The sequence below is a fragment of the Xiphophorus hellerii genome, chromosome 21 (assembly GCF_003331165.1).
Source record: "Xiphophorus hellerii strain 12219 chromosome 21, Xiphophorus_hellerii-4.1, whole genome shotgun sequence".
NCBI classification, from domain to species: domain Eukaryota; kingdom Metazoa; phylum Chordata; class Actinopteri; order Cyprinodontiformes; family Poeciliidae; genus Xiphophorus; species Xiphophorus hellerii.
The window spans coordinates 18530588-18551268 of NC_045692.1; the positions used below are offsets into that span (position 1 = coordinate 18530588).

Sequence of the window (20681 nt, forward strand, 5' to 3'; positions counted from 1 at the left end):
TGAAACATTACTGTTCCTGAGCTTAGTCCAAAAGAATTCAAAACTGTAGGTTTGTCTTACGTCAGTGCTGTCATTTCAAGACCTTCTTTATTTTATGTCAAAGATTCCTGGTCTAAACAAATCTGTCTAATTTTGATAAAATTCTCAACTTTCAGTTTGTTTTTCAGCAGATAAAAAGTAACTAGAAATGTGCCTTTTTTAGCGCTTCCTATATTAATAATGCATTAATAGAAACAATTTGCCCCAACAAGTGTTTTCAATTCGACAATGTTGGACTTCATGGCAAAAAAAGTTTGAATATCCCTGCCCTAAAAGGTAATATATGTGCCTGTCTGAATCAGGTACCTGCGCCTGCCAGCCAGATTTGTTAAATTCTTGAATTAAATCACTAAAAATCATTCAGAAGGCCACAAATGGCCCCGGAACCTCGACTTGGACACCATTGTCAAAGTCCAGAACTAAATCCAAATGAAAAAGGTGTGTCTGGGCCTGAAGTTTGATGTGCACAGATATTATTCGTCACAATTTATTCATTCAGATATTTTGCAAAGAACAATGTAGAGAATTTTTTATTTTATTTTTTATGAGATCCTCAAAGTTGGTTGAGAAGAAGCATTGATTCAGAGGGGCTGATACAAAAACACACTACACACTCTTCTGATTTTATTTGTGTTGATCACATAAAATTATTATAAAGGAAGTGAAAGTTTGTGACTGTAACATGACAAAGTGTGAAAAAGATTCAAGTGGTATGTACGATTTCCAGAGAACTGTAACTTACAGAGGAAAGAAAATGTTGTGACTTTATTTACATGGCTCCAAGATAGATTAACGGTTATTTATTATCTGTATTATTTTGCCCAGTGGAGGAATGACACACTGTCTTACACAAACCACTTGATAATTCACTGTGTTAACAAGCTTTATTTCCCAGCAGCCCCCCTGGTTCCGCTATTACCACACCATCTCATGTCAGATTGCCCTCAGGGTGAGGAGTTATCCAGAACAATCCATTTACTCACTTGAACTTCCCCTTCTTTGGCTCATTGCTTCTGTAATTAATGTTTGAAGTATTGTTTAGAGTTGTTTTACTCTGTCGTCTCTCCAGCCCAGCTTTGAGCTTCCCCTACCCTCCAACTCCGGTGGCGTTACATGTCCACCATCAGCTGATGGGCCGCCAGCCTGGGATCGTGGGCTCCGCCTTCGGCCACAGCCCGCCGTTAGTCCACCCTACGCCGACCTTTGTCAGCCAGCGTCCCGTGCCTGGCATCCCCCCAACTGGTCTCGGCGCTGGCGATCGCTCAGCCATCTCCAACGACTCGTCACAGGTGAGCACAGCGGCCTCTGCGATTCATCATCACGCGTTAATGGATAGCGGCGTCGCATGCCAGCCCCTTGTGAAAGGGATCAGCCAAGCAAGCACAGGTACAGGCAGGACCCCCGTCCCCTCAACGCTTTCCTCTCCTGGGACTTTTCTTCCTCTTACTCGTGTTGTTTCTTGTTTTCAGCCTATCGCGCACATGAAAGCGTGCGTATAGCAAACAACCAGGGGCTTGTTAGCATAGAATCCCTCCGCTGAATCCATTAATCACTAGAGAGAGAACAAGGATGTGGAGAGTGGGGAATATTGACATGGATGGATGGATCCAAAGGGGTTTCCCCCAGTTTTTTTTCTCAAGCCTTACGTTATGTGCGGCCCCGCATTTCCAGTAAATATTCTGTTTATTACCCGTCCTTATCCTTATCCTTATCATTATCCCATGATTTTCAGAAATTGGACAAAACTGAAGAAAATATTGTGCTTGTCTTATGAGACAGTAACAGCTTTCTAACTTCTCCATGTGGTCAGCTTCAAAACAGTGAAACAGACCCCTAGCATGATGTTACTCCCACCGTGCTTAACAGTATTTGTAGACTGGAAATTGGCATCCTGACTCCCCAAACATGCATCTTGTCACTGTGGACAAATAGCTAAATATTTTTCTCTTTTTAATGCTAAAACTTTCTTTCCACATGCAGAAGCTGTCCCGGTTCAGTTCCCGGCTTCCGTTCCATTTGCAGCATGTCTTCCCCTTTTTCCTGAATAAAGAGTGTCACAAAAACCTTTAAAAAAGATTCATTTCAGTTGAGCTCGAAGTTGTGGATGTTAGAACAAGTGCTTCGTTCTTGCCTCAGAAATGAATATGTAGCTCAGCTCAAATGCGACGCAAGTTGGAAACACTAAGCATCAAAAAGCTCAACGTTCTCGAGAACAAAACCACTGATCTCACTTGCTAGATGTGGAAATGTTTGGTTTTATCTTCAAAAGACTCCCTCGGCATGAAGCTACCACTACCATGCTTGACGGTTCTACAGTCTTCCTACATTTAAAAGCATCTAGTTGACTCCACCAAACTTATCTTTGTTTCATGTAACCATGAAACCTGTCTCCAGAAGACAGATGGACATCGGAAGATCTCAGTCAAGCCTGAAGGAGCAGACACTTCTTTCCTGACCCTAAAATGAATACCTTAACACAACTCAGAAATGTGTCCTTTAGCAGAAGTGAAGCAGCTGTTTAGTTGTGTGAAAAGCTCAGCATTCTCTGGAATAACACGGTCTCATTTTCCAGATGTCTAAAAGTTCTGTTAATTTTTCTTCTTTCAAATAGCTTATTGTGTTACAGAAATCCTCCCCAGGGCGTATTTAGGCCAGGGCCAAAGCCAGGTCATTCATTGGTGGAATTGGTTCATAAGATTGCTTTAATTGCACTGATTAGGGACGCTAATGTGATACACTGAATTGCATAGTTCTTTGCTGGCTCAGTTTAAAGCTTCAGTTGCAGAAATCATTATGAGTCAACCCCACCAGTTTTGTCTTGTTGATTAAGTAAATAATTGGTTTTGCTTATAAGCATTACATGCATTTTTAATGTTCCTATGAAGGGTAAAACTATTGGGATACTGAGCACGATGCAATTAGAGGGGGAAATGATAAAGTTAGAAACATTTTTGCGTTTTGTCTTTACCAAAGGCCAAACCGACTAGCGAATCAGCTGTGAGCAGCACCGGCGACCCGATGCATCACAAGCGGTCCAAAATGAAACCGGAGGATGAGTTGCCCAGTCCCGGAGCGGTGAGTGTGCAGGTGGGTTCTGTCTCCTGAATTAGATCGCCTTAAATTGAATTTGGACCAAATCTAAATAAAAGGTATGAATTGGACCTTTCTGTTCTGCAAAGTGTCTTCTTATGACTTGGCGCTTTATAAATAAATTCAATTTGCCATCAGTTACTGACTCTATTGTTGAGTCATTTGTCCAGAACTACAAGCTCAGCATTTCTTTAAGTCCAGGGTTGTTCAAAGTGCACCTTATCTTTTTGTCCAAATAAATTAAACATTCCAGAATAACATCCAATATATTTACTTGCTGCAGAGTTACAGAAGGTAGTTAAAGAACCAAGAACAGCTGCTGACAGTGCGGAGTCAGAGAATTAGATCTTCCAAACAGAGATGACTTTAGTTTCCTTTGCTTTAACGCTTAAAAATGTGACCTCACCCATACAGTTTAATCAGGAAATCAATGCATTATTTCTGTTTAGTTTAACAAACATATTTTAATTGAAGAAACTAGAACTACATTTATTATCCACTGACTTGGCAAAATATAGCCAGTGTTTTCAGGACCGACCCATTTTCTATTGGTCGTCTTCCAGGCCTGTGCAAAATCTCTGCACATCTGGCAATAACTTGCACTCACATGTAATTGTTTAGACTGATTTTATACTGCTGTTATTGAGATGTGTTTTCTCTCAACTTGTGTAAATCTCCACTTCTTTATCTTAAATCTGAATTCCTTGGAGTTTCCCATTGTTGCGTGTAGGAGTCAAGCAGAAATTACCAGCTGCAGACACTCGTGATCAGTAGTAAGATTTTTATGGAACTTGGCCTTGTCAAGTTAAGGCATTCCTGAACTTTCATCAATACTCAAAAGATGATCTCCTATAAACTCAAAGGAATGCACCAAATTGTTATTTTCAAAAGCCATTGCAGTTTTCTGTTGTATAATCATTCTACTCTACAAAAAGGACATTTCATATAAACTAATATTTGAACTGGACGAACAGTTCAAATATGAAGGATGACTGCCAATCATAATGAAAGTGATGCTTGTACACAATGCTGCGTCTCTGCAAAGTGGCTACAACAGCACTCAATCTTTATTCTTTTGCATGTGGCTGTTTTGTTTGGTGTTTTCTGCTCTTATCATGTTTAGTTTCCAACGCGACACAATCACTTAGCTTTTGTGGGACGAAAGAGAAAATTGATTTTGCTCTTGTTTAATCAAAAAATTTAAGGTGCTTTGAAAAAGTGAAAGCAAAATGTAAGCAAATGGCAGGCATTTGCATTGGTGGGGGAAAAAAAAGAGCTGATTATAAGACGGTAGCTGGAAATAAGCTGGGGTTTGCAGTGGAAGCCTCTTCTGCAGTAGCTCAGAGTTTAAACATGTCGAGGATCAAGTCTTCCAAAACTTCAAAGTGGCTTCATCTGCTATATTTACCCCTCATAGAGCCGAGCAAGGCCAGACACACATGTTTGAGACATGTAGGCAATAACTCTCTGCTGTGCCTGTGAAGAATCTAATTTATGACCGGTTTATATGTTTGTGAACTGAAGCATATGTTATTAAACGTCAATAGTGTTACATCGGTCTTAATATATTGGCTCTCACTGGTTATTCAGGACCATCCTGATGGGATGACTCTGGTGAAGGAGGAAGGCGACAAAGACGAAAGCAAACAGGAGCCGGAGGTGGTTTATGAGACAAACTGCCACTGGGAGAACTGCTGCCGTGAGTTTGACACCCAGGAACAGCTGGTACAAGTAAGTATCCACCAGACCTCACAATATGAAGTCTTTCTTCCTATGTAGTCTTCCATAAGTAAAACACATTTAACACAGCTGCCCATCTTCCCGGGAATATACCTATCAGCAAACAAACCCCAAGATCGAGCAATATACTAAGTGAAATCACCAAAAACACAAGTACTCCATCTCAGACTCTACAGGTCTCAGTTAGTGGGGGGAATTTTAAATGTTCATGACAGTATAATTAGAAAAAGATTTTTAAAAAGTATAACTTGTTTGGAAGCATAGCTAGGAGACTGGAGCCATTACTATAGAAAAGGAACAAGTGTTTATGCCTCTCCATAAGATTAGCTTCCTTTGCAAGACCAGTAATACACAACAGGTGTACAATCTTACAGAGCTGCTCAAAAAACAGACAAGCTGAGGTTTTTTTCCCCTCCTCCTATCTCCCCAGACCTCAGCTTCTGTGTCTGGCAGGCCACTGTAGAGTGAGGGCCTTGAGTGCTGAATGTTAGTAATGCTGAATTCCTGATTGGTTTCACAGGTAGTGATAATGGGCTCAGAAGCTGGAGACCCATCTCACAGCTGGATGGTGAGAACTTATTTGGTGGGTTAAGCCTCACAGAATTCCGTGTACTCTACCGGACCAAACCAACTCCCTGTCTGTTATCGTAATTCTCACAGACGCCTGAAGATGGATGTTCCCCGATCATACTTCGCCTGTGGCTCTGTGGAAAGCTAAAAAAAATGCCATTAGCGTAATCATCGTGTCACCCCTACTGTGGCCAAAGGTGCTTTTAGCTTTGCTTTGCAGCATCTGAACCACTTACCCTTCATCTGAGCGGGAAACCAAACTGGAGTTGGACAAGCGATGAAATTACACCCATACAAGCGTGCTCACACAGACATGTGCAGCTGAGAAACACATCAGGACACATCTGATAGAAAGATCCTAAGCTCTCCACAGCTGTCTACTTGCCGTCTTGACATCGCAATCCTCAGCTGCGGTGGTAACCCCTATCTATAATTGATATCCTCAGCACGAAATGGGCTTGCCTCCCGTGTTTGAAGGGCTCAGCTCAAAAGGTTGAGGATCTTGACAACTTCTTGCCCCTGTTTCAGGAGGTGGGATGAGTAAAAGCAGTTGGGAAAGGAATGGAGGCGAATATTGCTCACCTTCTCCCCCTGCTGTTCTCACAGCCTGGTTGCCATCATAGGGAAACAATATGTCCTCTTTGATTAGTTTTCATGTTTCTGTCTTGGAATTTTTTTTTCTGCCATCAGACTTTCTGATATGACGTTTTATTTCTCATTTTTAATGCACATGGAGATATGTGGAGAGATGCCAATAACAGTCCTCGCCTACAGACTCCCTGCCCCTCTAATTCAGCAGAGCGGACGGGAAAATGCTCTTATCTCTCCACACCCCCACCCCCTCAGTAATAGGATAAGTACAGTATTTGGACCACAGTGGCTCTCTTCACTCTCTGGGAGGGGTTTGGGATGGCAGCGGTGGTGGTGGTGGTGGTGGTGGAGGGGATTTCCATATATCCAAACAATGGCGCGTCCCTTCCCCCGTACTTGTCTTCTGAAACAGCTTCAGGGAGGAAAGGCGTTACGAGAAAAATAAATCATCAGTTTCCCCTTAGCTGAAGCAGTTTTAATGTTTAAGTTTCATTTTCAGAAGTGCTTGACAAGTCTGTCAAGACGTACCACTTTCTGAAGTGTTACAAGTAAGAAATCCACAGTGAAATATCCCTTTTTCTTTGTGGTTGGCCTAATTTTTGAATTAAGCCTTCACGCCACCCTCATTGCTCTCCCCCTTGAACAAAAGCGCTTCCTGTAGTGCTCTTGATGCATATTTCTACACCCCTCAAACATTCTTTTCACCGGCGTTCCCTTTATCACACGCATATAGGCACTCACGGTGCCACCGATAAGATAAACATCAGATCTATGCAATTTGGCCCACTTTATCAGGCCTACCCAGTCAGCAAAAGCGAGGCGGGTGTCAATTTTGTAGTTTGCGAGATTTATTTGATTTATTTTATTTCTACTCGTTCTACCTCTCCATCGTGGTTTAAGCTCAACATTCTCTAGCCCTCCCTCTTTTTGGGGACGCTTCCCCCTCTCTCTCTTGCTCTCTCTCATTTTCTATTTTACTTTCTCCCCTCCTCTTTTTCCCCTCAGAGGGAACACTTTTAAAGATAAGGCCTGGTGGCTTCTTTAATGTATCTCTTGAAGTTGGCTTTTATTCAGCTATTTGTCGCCATAGAGCCCAACCCATTATTGGCATAATTTCCTATTATTACAGCCTTGCTCAACAACCTTTGTTTTTTTTTCGTTGATCTTTTAGAACATTTTCACAGCAGATAAGTCTACAAGGGCGCAGTGTGGATAACTTAGTGACATTGTCACTGTATTTAGCAACTTCTCAGACCCTAGTGACTCTTTGAAAAAAACAAAACAACTTGCAATAAGTCTATTTACTTTTTATGGTGTTATTGGAGATTCCTGGAGTCTGACACTAAAGCAGAAATTGATCTTAGTTTACTAATAATGGCCAGCAGGTTTTTGCTGTGGACCCCAACCCTGTCCCAGTACACTCACAGGTGGCCCAGTCGTAGCTCTGAAGATTCAGAATCCAGACTGCAGATGAGCCTTCTGGCTGATCCTTCAATCAGAGCCAGAAGCAAGTGTAAAATTTTCTTTCTCCAAAAAAACCCTCAATACTGTTCCAGGTTTATTTTAGGAAAGGAAGCTCAAATGTTGAGGTTCACTTCTAAAAATCACCACTAAAAGAACATTTTTCAGCCAGTTATTGACTGAAATGCCAATAACAAACCCAATTTATCGAATAGTAGTATGTGAAAGATTTAGATATGGTGTTTAGGTAGACTTTCAAGTAAATACAATATTTCCGAAGTTCATTATTAGGGCTGCTGAAGGTCTTAGAGGTTCATGTGTTTTATCACCAGGTTAAACACACACTTGGCGTTGTAATGCTCTCAGATGGAAAGCTGTTACTCCATGTGTGCAGCCTTGTTAAAACTCCTGTTGTGTGCTTCCCCAGTGTTAAAGAATGATAAACGCCGGCACAGTCTGAAACCCCCCCCCCTTCAGCCCTCTCTGGCTGCTGGCACAGGCCTTTAATTGGTAAAACGCTGCTTTTTTTGATCATGAGAAGGATTAGGCCCTTATCTGTCTAGAGTATCTTACTCCAAGATGAAAAGACTGCTGAATTACACATGCCAATTTCAGCTCCCTGCCCCCTGCTTCTCATTCGCTTTCTCTCATCCTCCCTCCTTTTCTCACTAACCCACTCTCAATTCCCACTTTCATTTAATCTCTCTCTCTCTACCTCTCTCTCCCTCTCCCTTTCATTGCCTTCCATCTTTTCCTTTTCTGTGCTTTTTTTCTCCCCACCTCCCTTTATACAAAGCATTTCAGCAACTGACATCACAAAAGAGCATATGATTTATTAGGCAATGTTTGATAAAGCTAAACGGTGTTGCGGGTCCCATCGCTTTGTGAAATTGCCTTGTAAACAGACCCTCTTTTCATGCACGCTTGCATTCTAATGCATGAAGGCAGCGTCCCAAAGAGGGTTTGATAAGGAAACATGGAAATGAATACTGAAGTGAACAAATAGTGGGACGTAGCAGGGAAGAAAATGATATGATTTAGTGTATTCCAATATCAAGTGATGGGATGTTGGAATACAGCATGAAGCTATAATTCAAATTGTTAAAGCTGCAAGCAGCATTGAATGACCCTTGCACTTTAGTGGTCAGAAGCTTTGAGCCTGGAATTATTTCCTGTTAGCGTCTGTGAATAATACAAAAAGCATTTTTTGGAGTTGAACGATCTTTCTTTGAGTTGTGCCAACTTCTTGTTTGGCGACGAAGATTTGGCGAGGACCACAATCCTGTAAGTGTTTGGCTGGGGACTGCACAGAAACTTTTAATGTTCTTGGAGATTTGTTTTTAAAGTCTGGCCATGCCCATGTGCTTGGCCAGGCATCAATATTTTATTGATTTTTATTTCCCCAAACCATTAAAAATGTAATGAATCGGTAAATCTGTTTGCCGTTGTTTGAGTTCACCCATGTAAGATGTACAAAAAGAACCCTTTCATCCAAAATGACCAACTACCTGTTAGGGCTTGAGGTTATTTGTGTTGAATAACATATACCAAATTTCACAAACTTCTGTCAAAGGAGAATTTAAAGTTATTGAAGTTAAGAAGGTCAAAGATGGACATCATTAACTAAAACAGGACTTTTTGTCAATGATTTTCTGGTTGGCCACAACCACATCCCTAAATTTAAACTCAAGCTTTTGATAACTTTCAGTTCCCCATGCCTTAAAAGAATAATGATTAAGTTTGAAGCTGACACCTCATCTAGGAGGAATTTCTATTAAAGGGAAAAGCTAGAGATTTCAAAAGAGTTTGAAAAGGGACTTTTTTTTATACAAAGCGGCAGACTTCCTGTTCAGTGCATGCCTGTTTTAGAGTAGTTTTTTATTTTATTTTGGTATATACTTGCCTGTAGAACATTTTGTAGCTCTCCATCAAAATAAGGTGAATGTTGAGGGTGTTGGTCCAAGGAACTGCTGTTTAGGCATTGTTGTTGAGCCATTTTCCGACTTCTCTTACATTTAAAAATTTCTTGACTTTTTGAGCATGTTCAACCTCTATTGAACCAGGCCTTTTTGCCATCTTTGGTGCTGGTGCTTAAGTATGTGCCATATGTTAGTTGTGAACCACAGGGGGCTGCTGAACCAAGAGAACAGTACCTGCACCTGTGCGTGTGTGGAAGTACACAGTTCATACGTCACAGCCAGTGCCTGTGTCCCTTGTGTCCGTGTCCCATGCGTTTCCTGTCGTGCAGCTTCCTCCTAAATCCATCTTGGTGGCATTTTTACAGTTGTTGGCCGATAAGCTGGCAGGGGGAAGATGAATAACCCACCGCGCCACCGCTATCAGCACCTGTTTGTCGATTTAGCCGACCAACGGGACCTGTCTGCTCAGCATGGAGATTATTGATTCAATAAGAATTGCCATTAGATCATGCCATTAGGTTTCTCTGCAGTCCTGCCCCTCCTTTCACTTCCCCCTGCGGTGTTGCCTGTCCCCCTCATTGTCAGCCCAGAGCCTAATGCATCACGCCCGTCAACGACCTCATTCATTTGTTCAAACAGTAAATATGTGTGAGTGTGCCAGCTGCCAGCGCATGATCCAACTCTACAGCACTCTCCCATCGCTCTCAGCCGCAGGATATCGAACACAGGTCACAGCAGACCGATCGCTTGCCGCCGGGATTCCCTCTTGAAGACGAAGAAAAACAGAGGAAGAGTCAGGTTTTTTTAAGCGCTGGCCAACATGGGGAGGAGATTGATTTACAGTCTCTGATCATCCAATTGTCCAACCATTCTCCCCTGTAGTTCTGGGCTTGTCACTTAAAATTACAGAAATGCCTCACAAGTATTACAGTTGCTATTTGATGATAAAATGCATAGCAATAGTATTAATACCTCCTAAAATCTATTGTAAATAATTGGTAAAAAACAAATTAGAGATTAGAAGAAGCATAATTAATAAGCATAGGCCATCAATATGTATTTAATGACATTTTCTGGTTGCAACATGACAAAATATGAGATATTTAAGGGTATGAATTGGATGGCCACAGAATCATGTTTTAGAGTGAATTAATTGAATAATTTGTCAGCGATTGCCTTTAGTGGGAAATGAAAACCAGTGGGAAATGAAACCAGTGGGGTGTCTGCTGGATGTCAAGGTCATGATTGTGTAGAAGGTTTGAGAAGGCCTGTGGAAGAATCAGTGAGTGCGTGCAAAAGTTCCTGAGTGCGTGCAAAAGTCATGTTGTTGACCTTTTTTCTGGGCTAAATCTTTGTTTTTTTTTTTATTTGGTCCCTGGATGAATTATTATTAAAAACGATCCAACAAAGCACAAAATTCTCAAGCTTTTCAACTGAAAGTCTTGTATTCTGCCCTGAGGTTAAAAAAAGCTTTTTTTTGCTGCTTCTTAGGAATGTCATAACAGCACCGGTTTCCTTGAGGATATCGCGTTTCTCCGGGTTTAAATTGCCATCAGAAAAGGCGCTCCAGAGGCCACCTCTCTGTTGTCTCTTAAAGAGGGGCCTGATGTTGACTTTTTCCCCAGAGGGCTGTAGCTTTTTTCCCCTCCCCTCTTCACCTCTTCTATTCTTTCAACATTTACCACTTTCCTGTTTTTAAACCACAGTTTAGTGGGAAAAAAAAGAAAAACAGAAAGTTGAAATGCTTGACTGGACTTACAATGGCCTCATATTTCAGAAGCTTTGACTGAATTTCTGATTTCTCACCCCTCTGCCATTTCTTGTGCTTCCTAAGCCACAGTTTGGAAGTTGCAACCACAGCACAACTGTCGGCTCTTGTCACAGAGTGACGAGGCCCCAAACTCATGTCAAGTGACAGGGTTGGTTTGAAAATCTCACTCAGATCAAACGCAGTCTCAAAAGCCTTTTTTCACTTTGCGAAAGGATAAATTAGTAAAAGGATAAAAACCTGAAAGGGAAATGACCTTTCAGAACAATTAAATGGAGAAGCGCAGTAAAGTTGTTTTTTCAAAATGAACAAAATTTGATTTTTGTCCCCCTAGCACATCAACAATGACCACATCCACGGAGAAAAGAAGGAATTTGTGTGCCGATGGGAGGAATGCTCTCGAGAGCAGAAGCCCTTCAAGGCACAGTACATGCTGGTGGTCCACATGCGCAGACATACTGGGGAAAAACCACACAAGTGCACAGTAAGGATCCTCATAAATGTCAATATAACCCTATTTGCAGATGATATTGTATTGTGCATGTTATTATACATGTAAAAAGCTAAAGTGTATGGGATAATTTTTTTCCATCTTCAGTTTGAAGGCTGCACTAAGGCCTACTCACGCCTGGAAAACCTGAAAACTCACTTACGTTCCCATACTGGTGAGAAACCTTATGTGTGCGAACACGAAGGCTGTAACAAGGCTTTTTCCAACGCGTCGGATCGGGCCAAGCATCAGAACCGAACACACTCCAATGAGGTATTAACATAGGTCCATCATCTGTAGGGACAACAGAGGATGTAGGATGTAAACAATACATCCTTCAGTTGTATTGTTTCATATTTAAAACCTGACCTCTGTAGAAATAATTGTAAAGTTTGAAAATGGCCCCAAAATTATTTTGATAGTATGTAGAGTGTGCAATTATGACATAACAAATGTGTAGGAAGCCAATTCAAATAAACTCATTCAATTATGATGTTCGTTCTCCTTCAGAAACCGTACGTGTGCAAAATCCCGGGCTGCACTAAGCGCTACACAGACCCCAGCTCCTTACGGAAGCACGTAAAGACGGTACACGGGCCAGAGGCGCATGTCACCAAGAAACAGCGTGGCGATTATCCACGCCCTCCACCTCAGCCTCGGGAACCTGGAGGCAACAGCCAGGGCAGGTCACCTGGACAGCTGCCCCTGGGTGGATACACGGACCAAAGGGAGTACAACCACGCTACCTCAAAACAAGATGAATGTCTGCAGGTGAAATCTATCAAGACAGAGAAGCCAATGGTAAGACTTCAATTTTTGCTTAAACATCCACTTTACTGACTCATATTGTCTTTAGTTTACTAACGTTCAAACAATAATTCATTTATGCTTTCAATGCCTGTGTATTTGAAGAAAGGGTTTTCACACTGACCTCTTCTAATGAATACATCTTTTCCTCTATCCAAATGCTTCGGCATTTCTCTCCATTCCTTTCTAAGGACAGTGGGTAATCAGGTGAGATGGGTTTGACACTACATTCGTTCGCCCTTCATCTCATCCTGCTGCTTTGGAGGAAAGTCTGCCAGCCAGACTTTCACTATAAGCATGCCAAATGTGTTCCCAATCTGGTTCTCCATCTCCAATTCACCACAACCATCCAAAAAATATTATTTCCTCTCTTTTTTTAGCACTTCTGTTATTTTTATCATTACAATGCTTTCCTGTGAGCACTGCTCATGCCTTTGGAAAAAAAAAATAATTTGAGATGCACCTTTAAGTAATCAAATGACCAAGAGAATTTCAACCTTGATTGACCTTCATTAATGACCAGCTCAACAAATAATCTTTTTTTATGATCAGTAAACTCGTCATGCTACCTGGTCAAGGGTGGCTTCAACACTCTTCACAGTGGGTGCCGTAACTGAGTGAAGAAGTCTAAATATCAGCTATTTTCAGTGTCAATAACGTGTTTAAAATTGAAAAAGTTTTGAAAAGCTATTTTAAAAGAAGCTGTTTTATTAAATGTATGAAAGCGTGAGATAGTGAGACTTTCATCAGATAACAGAAAGCTGCTCTCTTTTATTCTTTTAAGCTTTCAACTTCTGCTCTTCATCGAACATGCTGGATTTGTTGATATAATTGGTAAGATAGGAAGGTAAAGATTCTCATTTTGTCTTAAATTGGTAAAAATCTTGTTTTACAGAAACGGTTATTTCATATGCTTAACATTATTAATTAATGAACACCTAGGGCAGAAAAAAAAATCAACAAAATGTATATTGGTGCATCTCATAGAGGGCGCTCAAACATTCAGTGCCCAGTAGTGCAAACTTTCACAATATTACAGGAATTCCATCTTTTGCACTACATTGCGTCCTTGTCATGTCATGATATGTGTCGATTTGCATGATTTTGATTTAAACTTTTAATTATGCTGCTGCCTTCTGTTTATCTGCATCCATCAGACGTCTCAGCCAAGCCCTGGCGGTCAGTCTACATGCAGCAGTGACCAGTCCCCCATCAGCGCCTATCCCAGCAGTGGAGTCCAGCTTGCTGTGAGCGCCGGACGCTCGCCAGGGGAGGGGCTGGAGGAGGACGAGCAGGAAGAGGAAAATGAAGAGGAGGTGGAGGAAGAGTGCGAGGGCGAGCCAGCCCCCATTATGGACTCCACGGTGTCCACGGCCACCGCGGCCATGCTGACCCTGCAGGCGAGGCGAAGCATCGGCCGGCCCCTGCGCTGGATGGAGCACATGAAGATGGAGAGGCTAAAGCAGGTGAACGGAGCGCTGCCCAGGCTTGGGTCCCTGTCTCCCACACCACCCCCTAAAAGTTCGGCAATGCCCAACATCCTGGGGAAGGGTAAGTGTAACTTTGTGAAACTTTTGTTAAATTTCCACAGGCCTCACATCTTGTGTTCATTTTATTACTCCAAAACACCTGTAGACAGAATTTACAGAGCTGAATGATTCTGATTCCCATCTTACTGGCTCTGCCTAAGGGTTCAGGGAAAACAAATGTTGAAAGAGGTTCTGTTCCACTGCAAAATAGTATCAAGATGTACATCATATCAGAGAGAACAGCATGTAATATGATGTTTCATGGCCAATTGCAGCTAGTTGTCCATGGTAACATCTGTTGGAGAGATCTCTCCACACTTAACTTTTCTTGGCTTCTTTTCTCTAATCCTCCTGTAATATTTCTTTCATCACACTTCATTTTCCTTGGTTTCTCTTTAGCCTTCCTAACGTTCTTCCTCCGCTCTTCTCAGGATCGTGCTTGGGCAGGCAGTGGGGGGTGCCTGCTCCTCAGCCACCTGCTCACACTGAGTTGGCCAGCACGGAGCTAACAGTGCTCAATTTGCTCCAAGACCGGCGCGATAGCAGCGGGAGCGCCTCCAGTTCAGCCTACCTGAGCAGCAGCCGACGCTCTTCGGGAATCTCTCCCTGCTTCTCCAGTCGGCGCTCCAGCCAGGCTTCCCAGGGTGATGGCATGATGCCGTCCCAGCACCACCGCCGCCTCCACAATCTCAGCTCCACTGACTCTTATGACCCCATCTCCACAGACGCCTCCCGTCGATCCAGTGAGGCTAGCCAGTATGGAGGTGGAGTAGTAGGAGGAGGCGTTGGAGCACTCTCAGGTGGGAGTTGTGGAGGCGGAGGAGTTGGCTTCGGAGGAGGAGGCGGGTCACGAGGGATGCTCAATTTAACCCCTGCACAGCATTACCACCTTAAGGCAAAGTACGCAGCAGCTACAGGCGGCCCACCCCCAACGCCTCTACCCAACATGGAACGCATGAGTCTGAAGACCCGCATGGCCATGATGGAGGAGGGTGGCAGCAATCACAGTCTACCGCCTTTAGTCCGACCACCCCATTGTGGTGAAGACGCTGGAAGGTACAACAATGGGTTTATGGGGCACGGAGGTTATAGAAGGAGGGTTCTTTATCCTGGCGAGGGAACTCTGAATGGGAACCGAAGGGCGAGTGACCCAGTGCGGACACAGGCTCCTGAAACTTGTAGTCTGCCTCCAGTTCAACGATTCAACAGCCTTAATAATCTCAATCCTCTTCCTCCTCTGGCTCATAACTCTACAGCTGAATATCGAAGTTTTAGCCTTCAGAACTACACACGCTCAGAGGGCAACCTGCAGAGAGGCCTACAGCATTCAACAAACACTGGCAGCATTGCAGAAAATGCAGCCTTGGAAGCCCTGGCAATGGAGGATGATGGTGTAGCCGGCTTATTTCTTGGAGATGAAGATATTTTGCCAGATGATTTGGTGCAGTATCTGCACTCCCAAGATCAGATGGGTGGTGGTTCATACATTCAAAATGAAGGGCAAATACATTCTAGCCAAAGGGACAACTCCTACCCCACTGTGGAAGCAGGGGTAAACTGTACCTTCCCTGAATCTCACTATCTCCAGCCGCAGCAGATACTAGAGAGGAAGAGTCCTAGTAAGCTTCCCATTCAGTGGAATGAAGTAAGCTCAGGTAGTGTTGAGAGGTCTCCTCAAAGGTTGCAAAGCCACCATATGCAGTGCGAGAGGTGGCCTGAGCCAACAACTGCATCAACTGGTAGGTTACGAAACACGCTAATTCCCCAGCAGGTGTCTGTGGACTTCCACGGCAGCTGCCCACAGGCCAACCAGTCGCAAAGTACTAGTTATGTTAACACTGGGGTGAAGCTGGAGACACTGCCCAACTCCTGCATGGAGATGAGAGGTACCAGCATGTCAAACATCTCACAGGGTACCAATGGGGCTCTTCCTCAAGGTCTTAAACAGCAGATGTCTAGTGGGCCTTCGAAACAGAGTCATTTCCAACAGAACAACAGCAGAACCATGTGGCAGATTGGAAACAACCTCATGCTTACCCGGGCCTCCATGGACAGTGTACCCAACTTGTCCCAGGGAACCGTTCCAGATCACAATCGACCAGTACATGCTCCATATCCACCAATAAACAATTACAAAAATGTAGTCAAAACCCAGCAGTACTTCAATCCACAGTCGAATGAAATTGACCAACACCCCAGCCAACCCCAACAGCTACAGAGGAGTGGAGACCAATGTTCTCTTGTGTGCGATGTATCAGGGCTAAAACTAGAGAACCTAGATCATGGAAACATGGTACAAACCGTTTCAGATTGTCTCACTTACGGATCAGCCGACTGCAAGTCCTCTTCCTTCCCTGTGTTGAAAGAGCAGAGTTTGTTAGAGTCCATGGCAGCATCTGAGGGACCAGGCAGCTGCAACAGAACCACAAATGCCCTTCCCTCCCCTGGTACAGACCTAGTCAGCAGCACAGTTGATGGCCAAGTTTCAGGAATATTAGACGAAGGGGTAAATCTGGACTTTGGTGCCATCCTGGAGGATGGCTACGATCAGGGTAGCCTGGTCTCTGAGGTACTGAGCCCCTCTATGTTCCAGGGCCTGTCGAGGACCTCATCACGCCTCACCACACCTCAAGGATCCACCACCTTCAACAGCGTTGCTCCCGGTCTCAGCAACATGGCCATTGGAGACATGAGTTCCCTCCTCACCACCCTCGCCGAGGAGAGCAAGTTCTTAGCTATAATGCAATAGCTGCTCCTTCTCTCCACTTTCTCCTCCAAAAGGGATATAGAATGGAAACAGAAAGAGGAAAACAATTGGTGTATGTGAAGATTAAGACACACAAAGTGGCAATTAAAAGAACTTTATAAGAAGTTACCGTTCCCAAACCATTTTACATTAGGAAAATATCATCCCAAACAGAACAGGGATGTGCCATGAATATGTACAGATAAAATTATATTCCTTTTCTGGAATCAAGGCTATTTTTGGAAGCCCTTTTCTTTGTATTTGCTGGAGAGACAAAGCTCATCTTCCTTGAGTCAGTATTGTGTCACTGTTTTAGCTGTTTGTAAAAATGCATGTAACTCCAGTTAAACCTTGAACACTGTCTATAGGACTAGAAAGACTAGCCCCATGTGCCAGCCTTCCTAACGTCACAGGTACACACAGTGGCTGAGACATGGGTCGTCAGTTTAAAAGGCCCTGGGGACAACTTTATACATCATAGTTTTAATTTGTGCTATATTCTCATTTGTTTGTGTTGCTTTTGTAAATCTGTAAAATGTTTCAGTGCTTTGACCAAGTTTTACCAAGTGGTATTTTTGTCAACCCTCCTCCCCCCCAAACAAACAAAAAAATGGACTACAACTCCAAGTCTTCAGCCTCTGTAGATCGTTGTCTACTTGATATCTTAATGGCTTTATTTTAGTTAGTCTGGTAAGGTACTCACAAGTGTTTGTAGAGGTGTTTTCTGTATTCTGTTTGTGGTTCGATTTTTGATGTTGGATTTTACAACTCTTCAGAACTGATCTGTAAACGGACGCTCTGTTCTATAAATCTTGGTGCTTTGCGTGTGGTTACATGGATCGATATGAGTACTTCTATGGTTTTGAAATGTCTTAGCTCATGAAAAGGTCTTCAGCATAGAGGTCCTGTAAACATGACGTGTTTTTGTTTGATTGTAAATTGTATGTATTGTTTTCTCCAAAGCTCTTAAAATGTAGAATGTGTACTAGGGGTGTGATGGCTCATGTATACGTCCTTGATCCACCATGGTACAGACGTTACTTGATGGTACATGCAGTCAGATGACATATAGGTCAGTCGCAGGTGATCACCACTCCTAGTCAAAGAAGCTTTTTACTGTTTTTTTGTTAAATACTATGAGAAAAGATGACTAGATTAGGAGACTTTTTAAAGAACTCCAAACCAATCCAATGCAAGAATGGCTGGCAATAATTACAAGCATGACTCTGAAGATTAGCAGGGTGTAGAGTAAGGGTTTCCAGTGATATGCCAACAATGAAGAACGAACATTGGCAGGTTGTCAAGTCCAATGTTCATATCGTAGAGGGCTTATGGTAAGCAGTATTATATGTCTTTTATACATTTGACATCAGGTGTTATTCTACCATCAACCACCAGACACTAAAACGAATTTCTGCTGCAGGAACCTTTTTCATTAACCACTTAACCCACAGCAGGAATCAGGGCTAAACCAGATTCCCAGAACAGGGTTGCATGGATCCTGAGCTAAAGGAGGAGCTTAATGATGGGAAGGTGGTACTGGTTGTACTGGTTGAATTACCCCAGGATTCTTCCTGTTTAAACATCACAAAAGTAGTTGGTATTGTTGTTTAAAAACATTTAAACCCAGCTACCCATGCTAAATATTGCTGTGTTTCACAGCTTTTAGCTTTAAATACATGAATAAAATCAGTTGAAATACTATTTAAATTAATTAAACGAAGGGCAGACTTGTGATTTCAGCTACTGTAGGAGTAATGGTCTTGTCACAGGCATTTTTTTAAGATTCAAACTTGTAATGTTTTTCAAGATTGAAAGAAGCAGACATACTTGTGTATGTGATTATTGTTTCTTCATGATTCTTTCCACATATTTTAATTGTTAGACATCTGTGTATGGTTACAAAATTCCTCTGTGATAAGTTAATTAATTTCAGCTTCGCATATGACAAATGTGATAAAGTTCAGAATAAGATCATGTTCCCCACTCCTTAATTTTACTAGTAGTTATACCTTCTTATAAAGTTTAAAGTGACTAATTAAGGTCTTTAGAGTAATCTCTCTGCAGATTCATTGGTCTCTCCCCTGTACATACACAGGATTTGGGATTGCTCAGGTCTTTTACGATCTATTCTAGTTTCACACTTCCACCATCTGGAGAGGCTTTTCTCAGGTTTTATACCTCAACCACTACAAAACAACACAAGAGTCACCATGTATTAGGGGAGATCTATGGACCCGGATCACTTATAAGAAAAGCAGCAACACTCCTGCAAGTGGAGGAGCCTCACAGCCTCAGTGTGCATCATTTCTGCAAGCGGTTTGGTTTAGGACCCCATAATGGAAACACACAGAGCTGACAGGCGGGGGTGAAATAAAATAGGTTCCTTGCACCTAAGTTATGCTTTGCGTAGTTCAGACACACTTTTAATTTCCCCTAGGTTCATCACATGCGCCACCTAGTGTTCAAACAGTGAATCACTATTAAATGCTTATTGATACAGAGTTTTCAAATTAGGAGAAGTTACCTAGTTTTTCTGTGTTGTCTTTTGTTTGGATTTAAGTTTTCAATTGAAATTAAAAAGAAATGGAAGCATTTTTTTTTCACTAAAGAAGTTTTGGACCTTTTTTATTTGACGCTGAGGTAAGTTATTTTCAAACTAAAAAATAACAAATAACATGTTATAAATAACATATGTTAACAAATGTCCTTGCTTATCCTCTGCCAGTACAAAAATCTTACTAGTAAGTACTGAAAGAACATTTTGCATTTGCATTTGCCTGTGTGCTGTCGTGGCGTACCTGTACCAACCTTATGTGTGCTGTCACACCCCTAATGCGTACTGCCATCAAGTATTGCAGTGACTTTGTCCAGCAGTGTTAGTTTTGCCTTGCAGTTTTCTGCCGCTGCGCACTGAATATTGAGGAATTTACCTTTCACTCAACATTGGAACAATGAGGTACAAAGTGTTTGTTTTTGTGTTTTTTCATTTGTCCTTGGGTACTTTTGTTATTTTTGTAGCTGTGCATTGGAGTTCTGTTTTTTTGTTATTTCAAAGAAGTAGAGATCATTTCCTTTGACAGAAGGAAATGGGCTGAGGTATGTGCCTTAAACGAGAGAGATCACTGCCAATCTTCCATTGTGAATACTGATAAAAAGGTGAAACTTTAAAACCTGAATGGAAATTAAAGAGAACATTTATATAAGGAAAGTCTGAATATCTGAAAAGTAAAGATTTGCAACATACATTGTACTTTTTCTTTTATTTTCCAAGTTTTCACATTTATTGTGCTTTTATATAAATATATATATAAATATATATATATATATGTAAATAAAATACTCTTTCTGTAGATTTAGCAAATGAAACGTGGAGTATCCTGGGACCAATAAAGAACTTTGAAATCAAGGAATCCCAGGCCCCCCCTCAGTTAGAGGAAGGGCAGATCTGGCTGCAGAGCTCTGCACCTTCGCCAGAAGAGCCGCGTCACACTTTTATAACTGACAACAAATGTTTGTATGGTTTTAATAAAAAAATAAAATAAAATATATTTTCAGACTCTGGGAATTTTTTCTTTAATGTGACAGGTTTGGATTATAGAGACAGATTACAAAAATGATGTAAACTATTGTTCTTCCAGAGGAAAATCTAATTGTAAATGTTAGATGCTTATGCGGAAAACACAGAAATGAGGTAAGACTGAATGCTATTTCATTAAATGAAACAGATTTATAAACCATAAAATATACTGACATTTATTTTGCTACATGACAAATATTTGAGAGATCCCAATATTTTTTCCAAAGCACTGTGAAGTACACAACCTCTTGTGCAACAGGCAGCAATTGATTTTATTGATTACAAATTAAGTTAGCTATGATCATCTTTGATTATCAGCAGAAAGCTGCTGAAGCACTTAATGAATAAAAC

General features: G+C 42.0%; 1 protein-coding gene across 4 annotated transcripts in view; it reads left to right on the forward strand.

Annotated features, from left to right (window-relative positions):
• The window catches only part of gli3 (GLI family zinc finger 3), a 123050-nt gene extending 102741 nt beyond the window's left edge, over positions 1-20309 (forward strand). For 2 of the 4 annotated variants that reach the window (XM_032550730.1, XM_032550731.1), the window contains exons 8-15: positions 1109-1328; positions 3013-3126; positions 4720-4860; positions 11513-11662; positions 11777-11941; positions 12179-12469; positions 13633-14026; positions 14436-16753. In XM_032550730.1, coding sequence (XP_032406621.1) covers positions 1109-1328; positions 3013-3126; positions 4720-4860; positions 11513-11662; positions 11777-11941; positions 12179-12469; positions 13633-14026; positions 14436-16753 — 3793 coding nt within the window. Of the gene's footprint in view, positions 1-1108; positions 1329-3012; positions 3127-4719; positions 4861-11512; positions 11663-11776; positions 11942-12178; positions 12470-13632; positions 14027-14435 lie in introns of all 4 variants that reach the window. The other 2 variants (XM_032550729.1, XM_032550732.1) reach the window with 2 other exon arrangements.
• Positions 20310-20681: the final 372 nt, after the last annotated feature.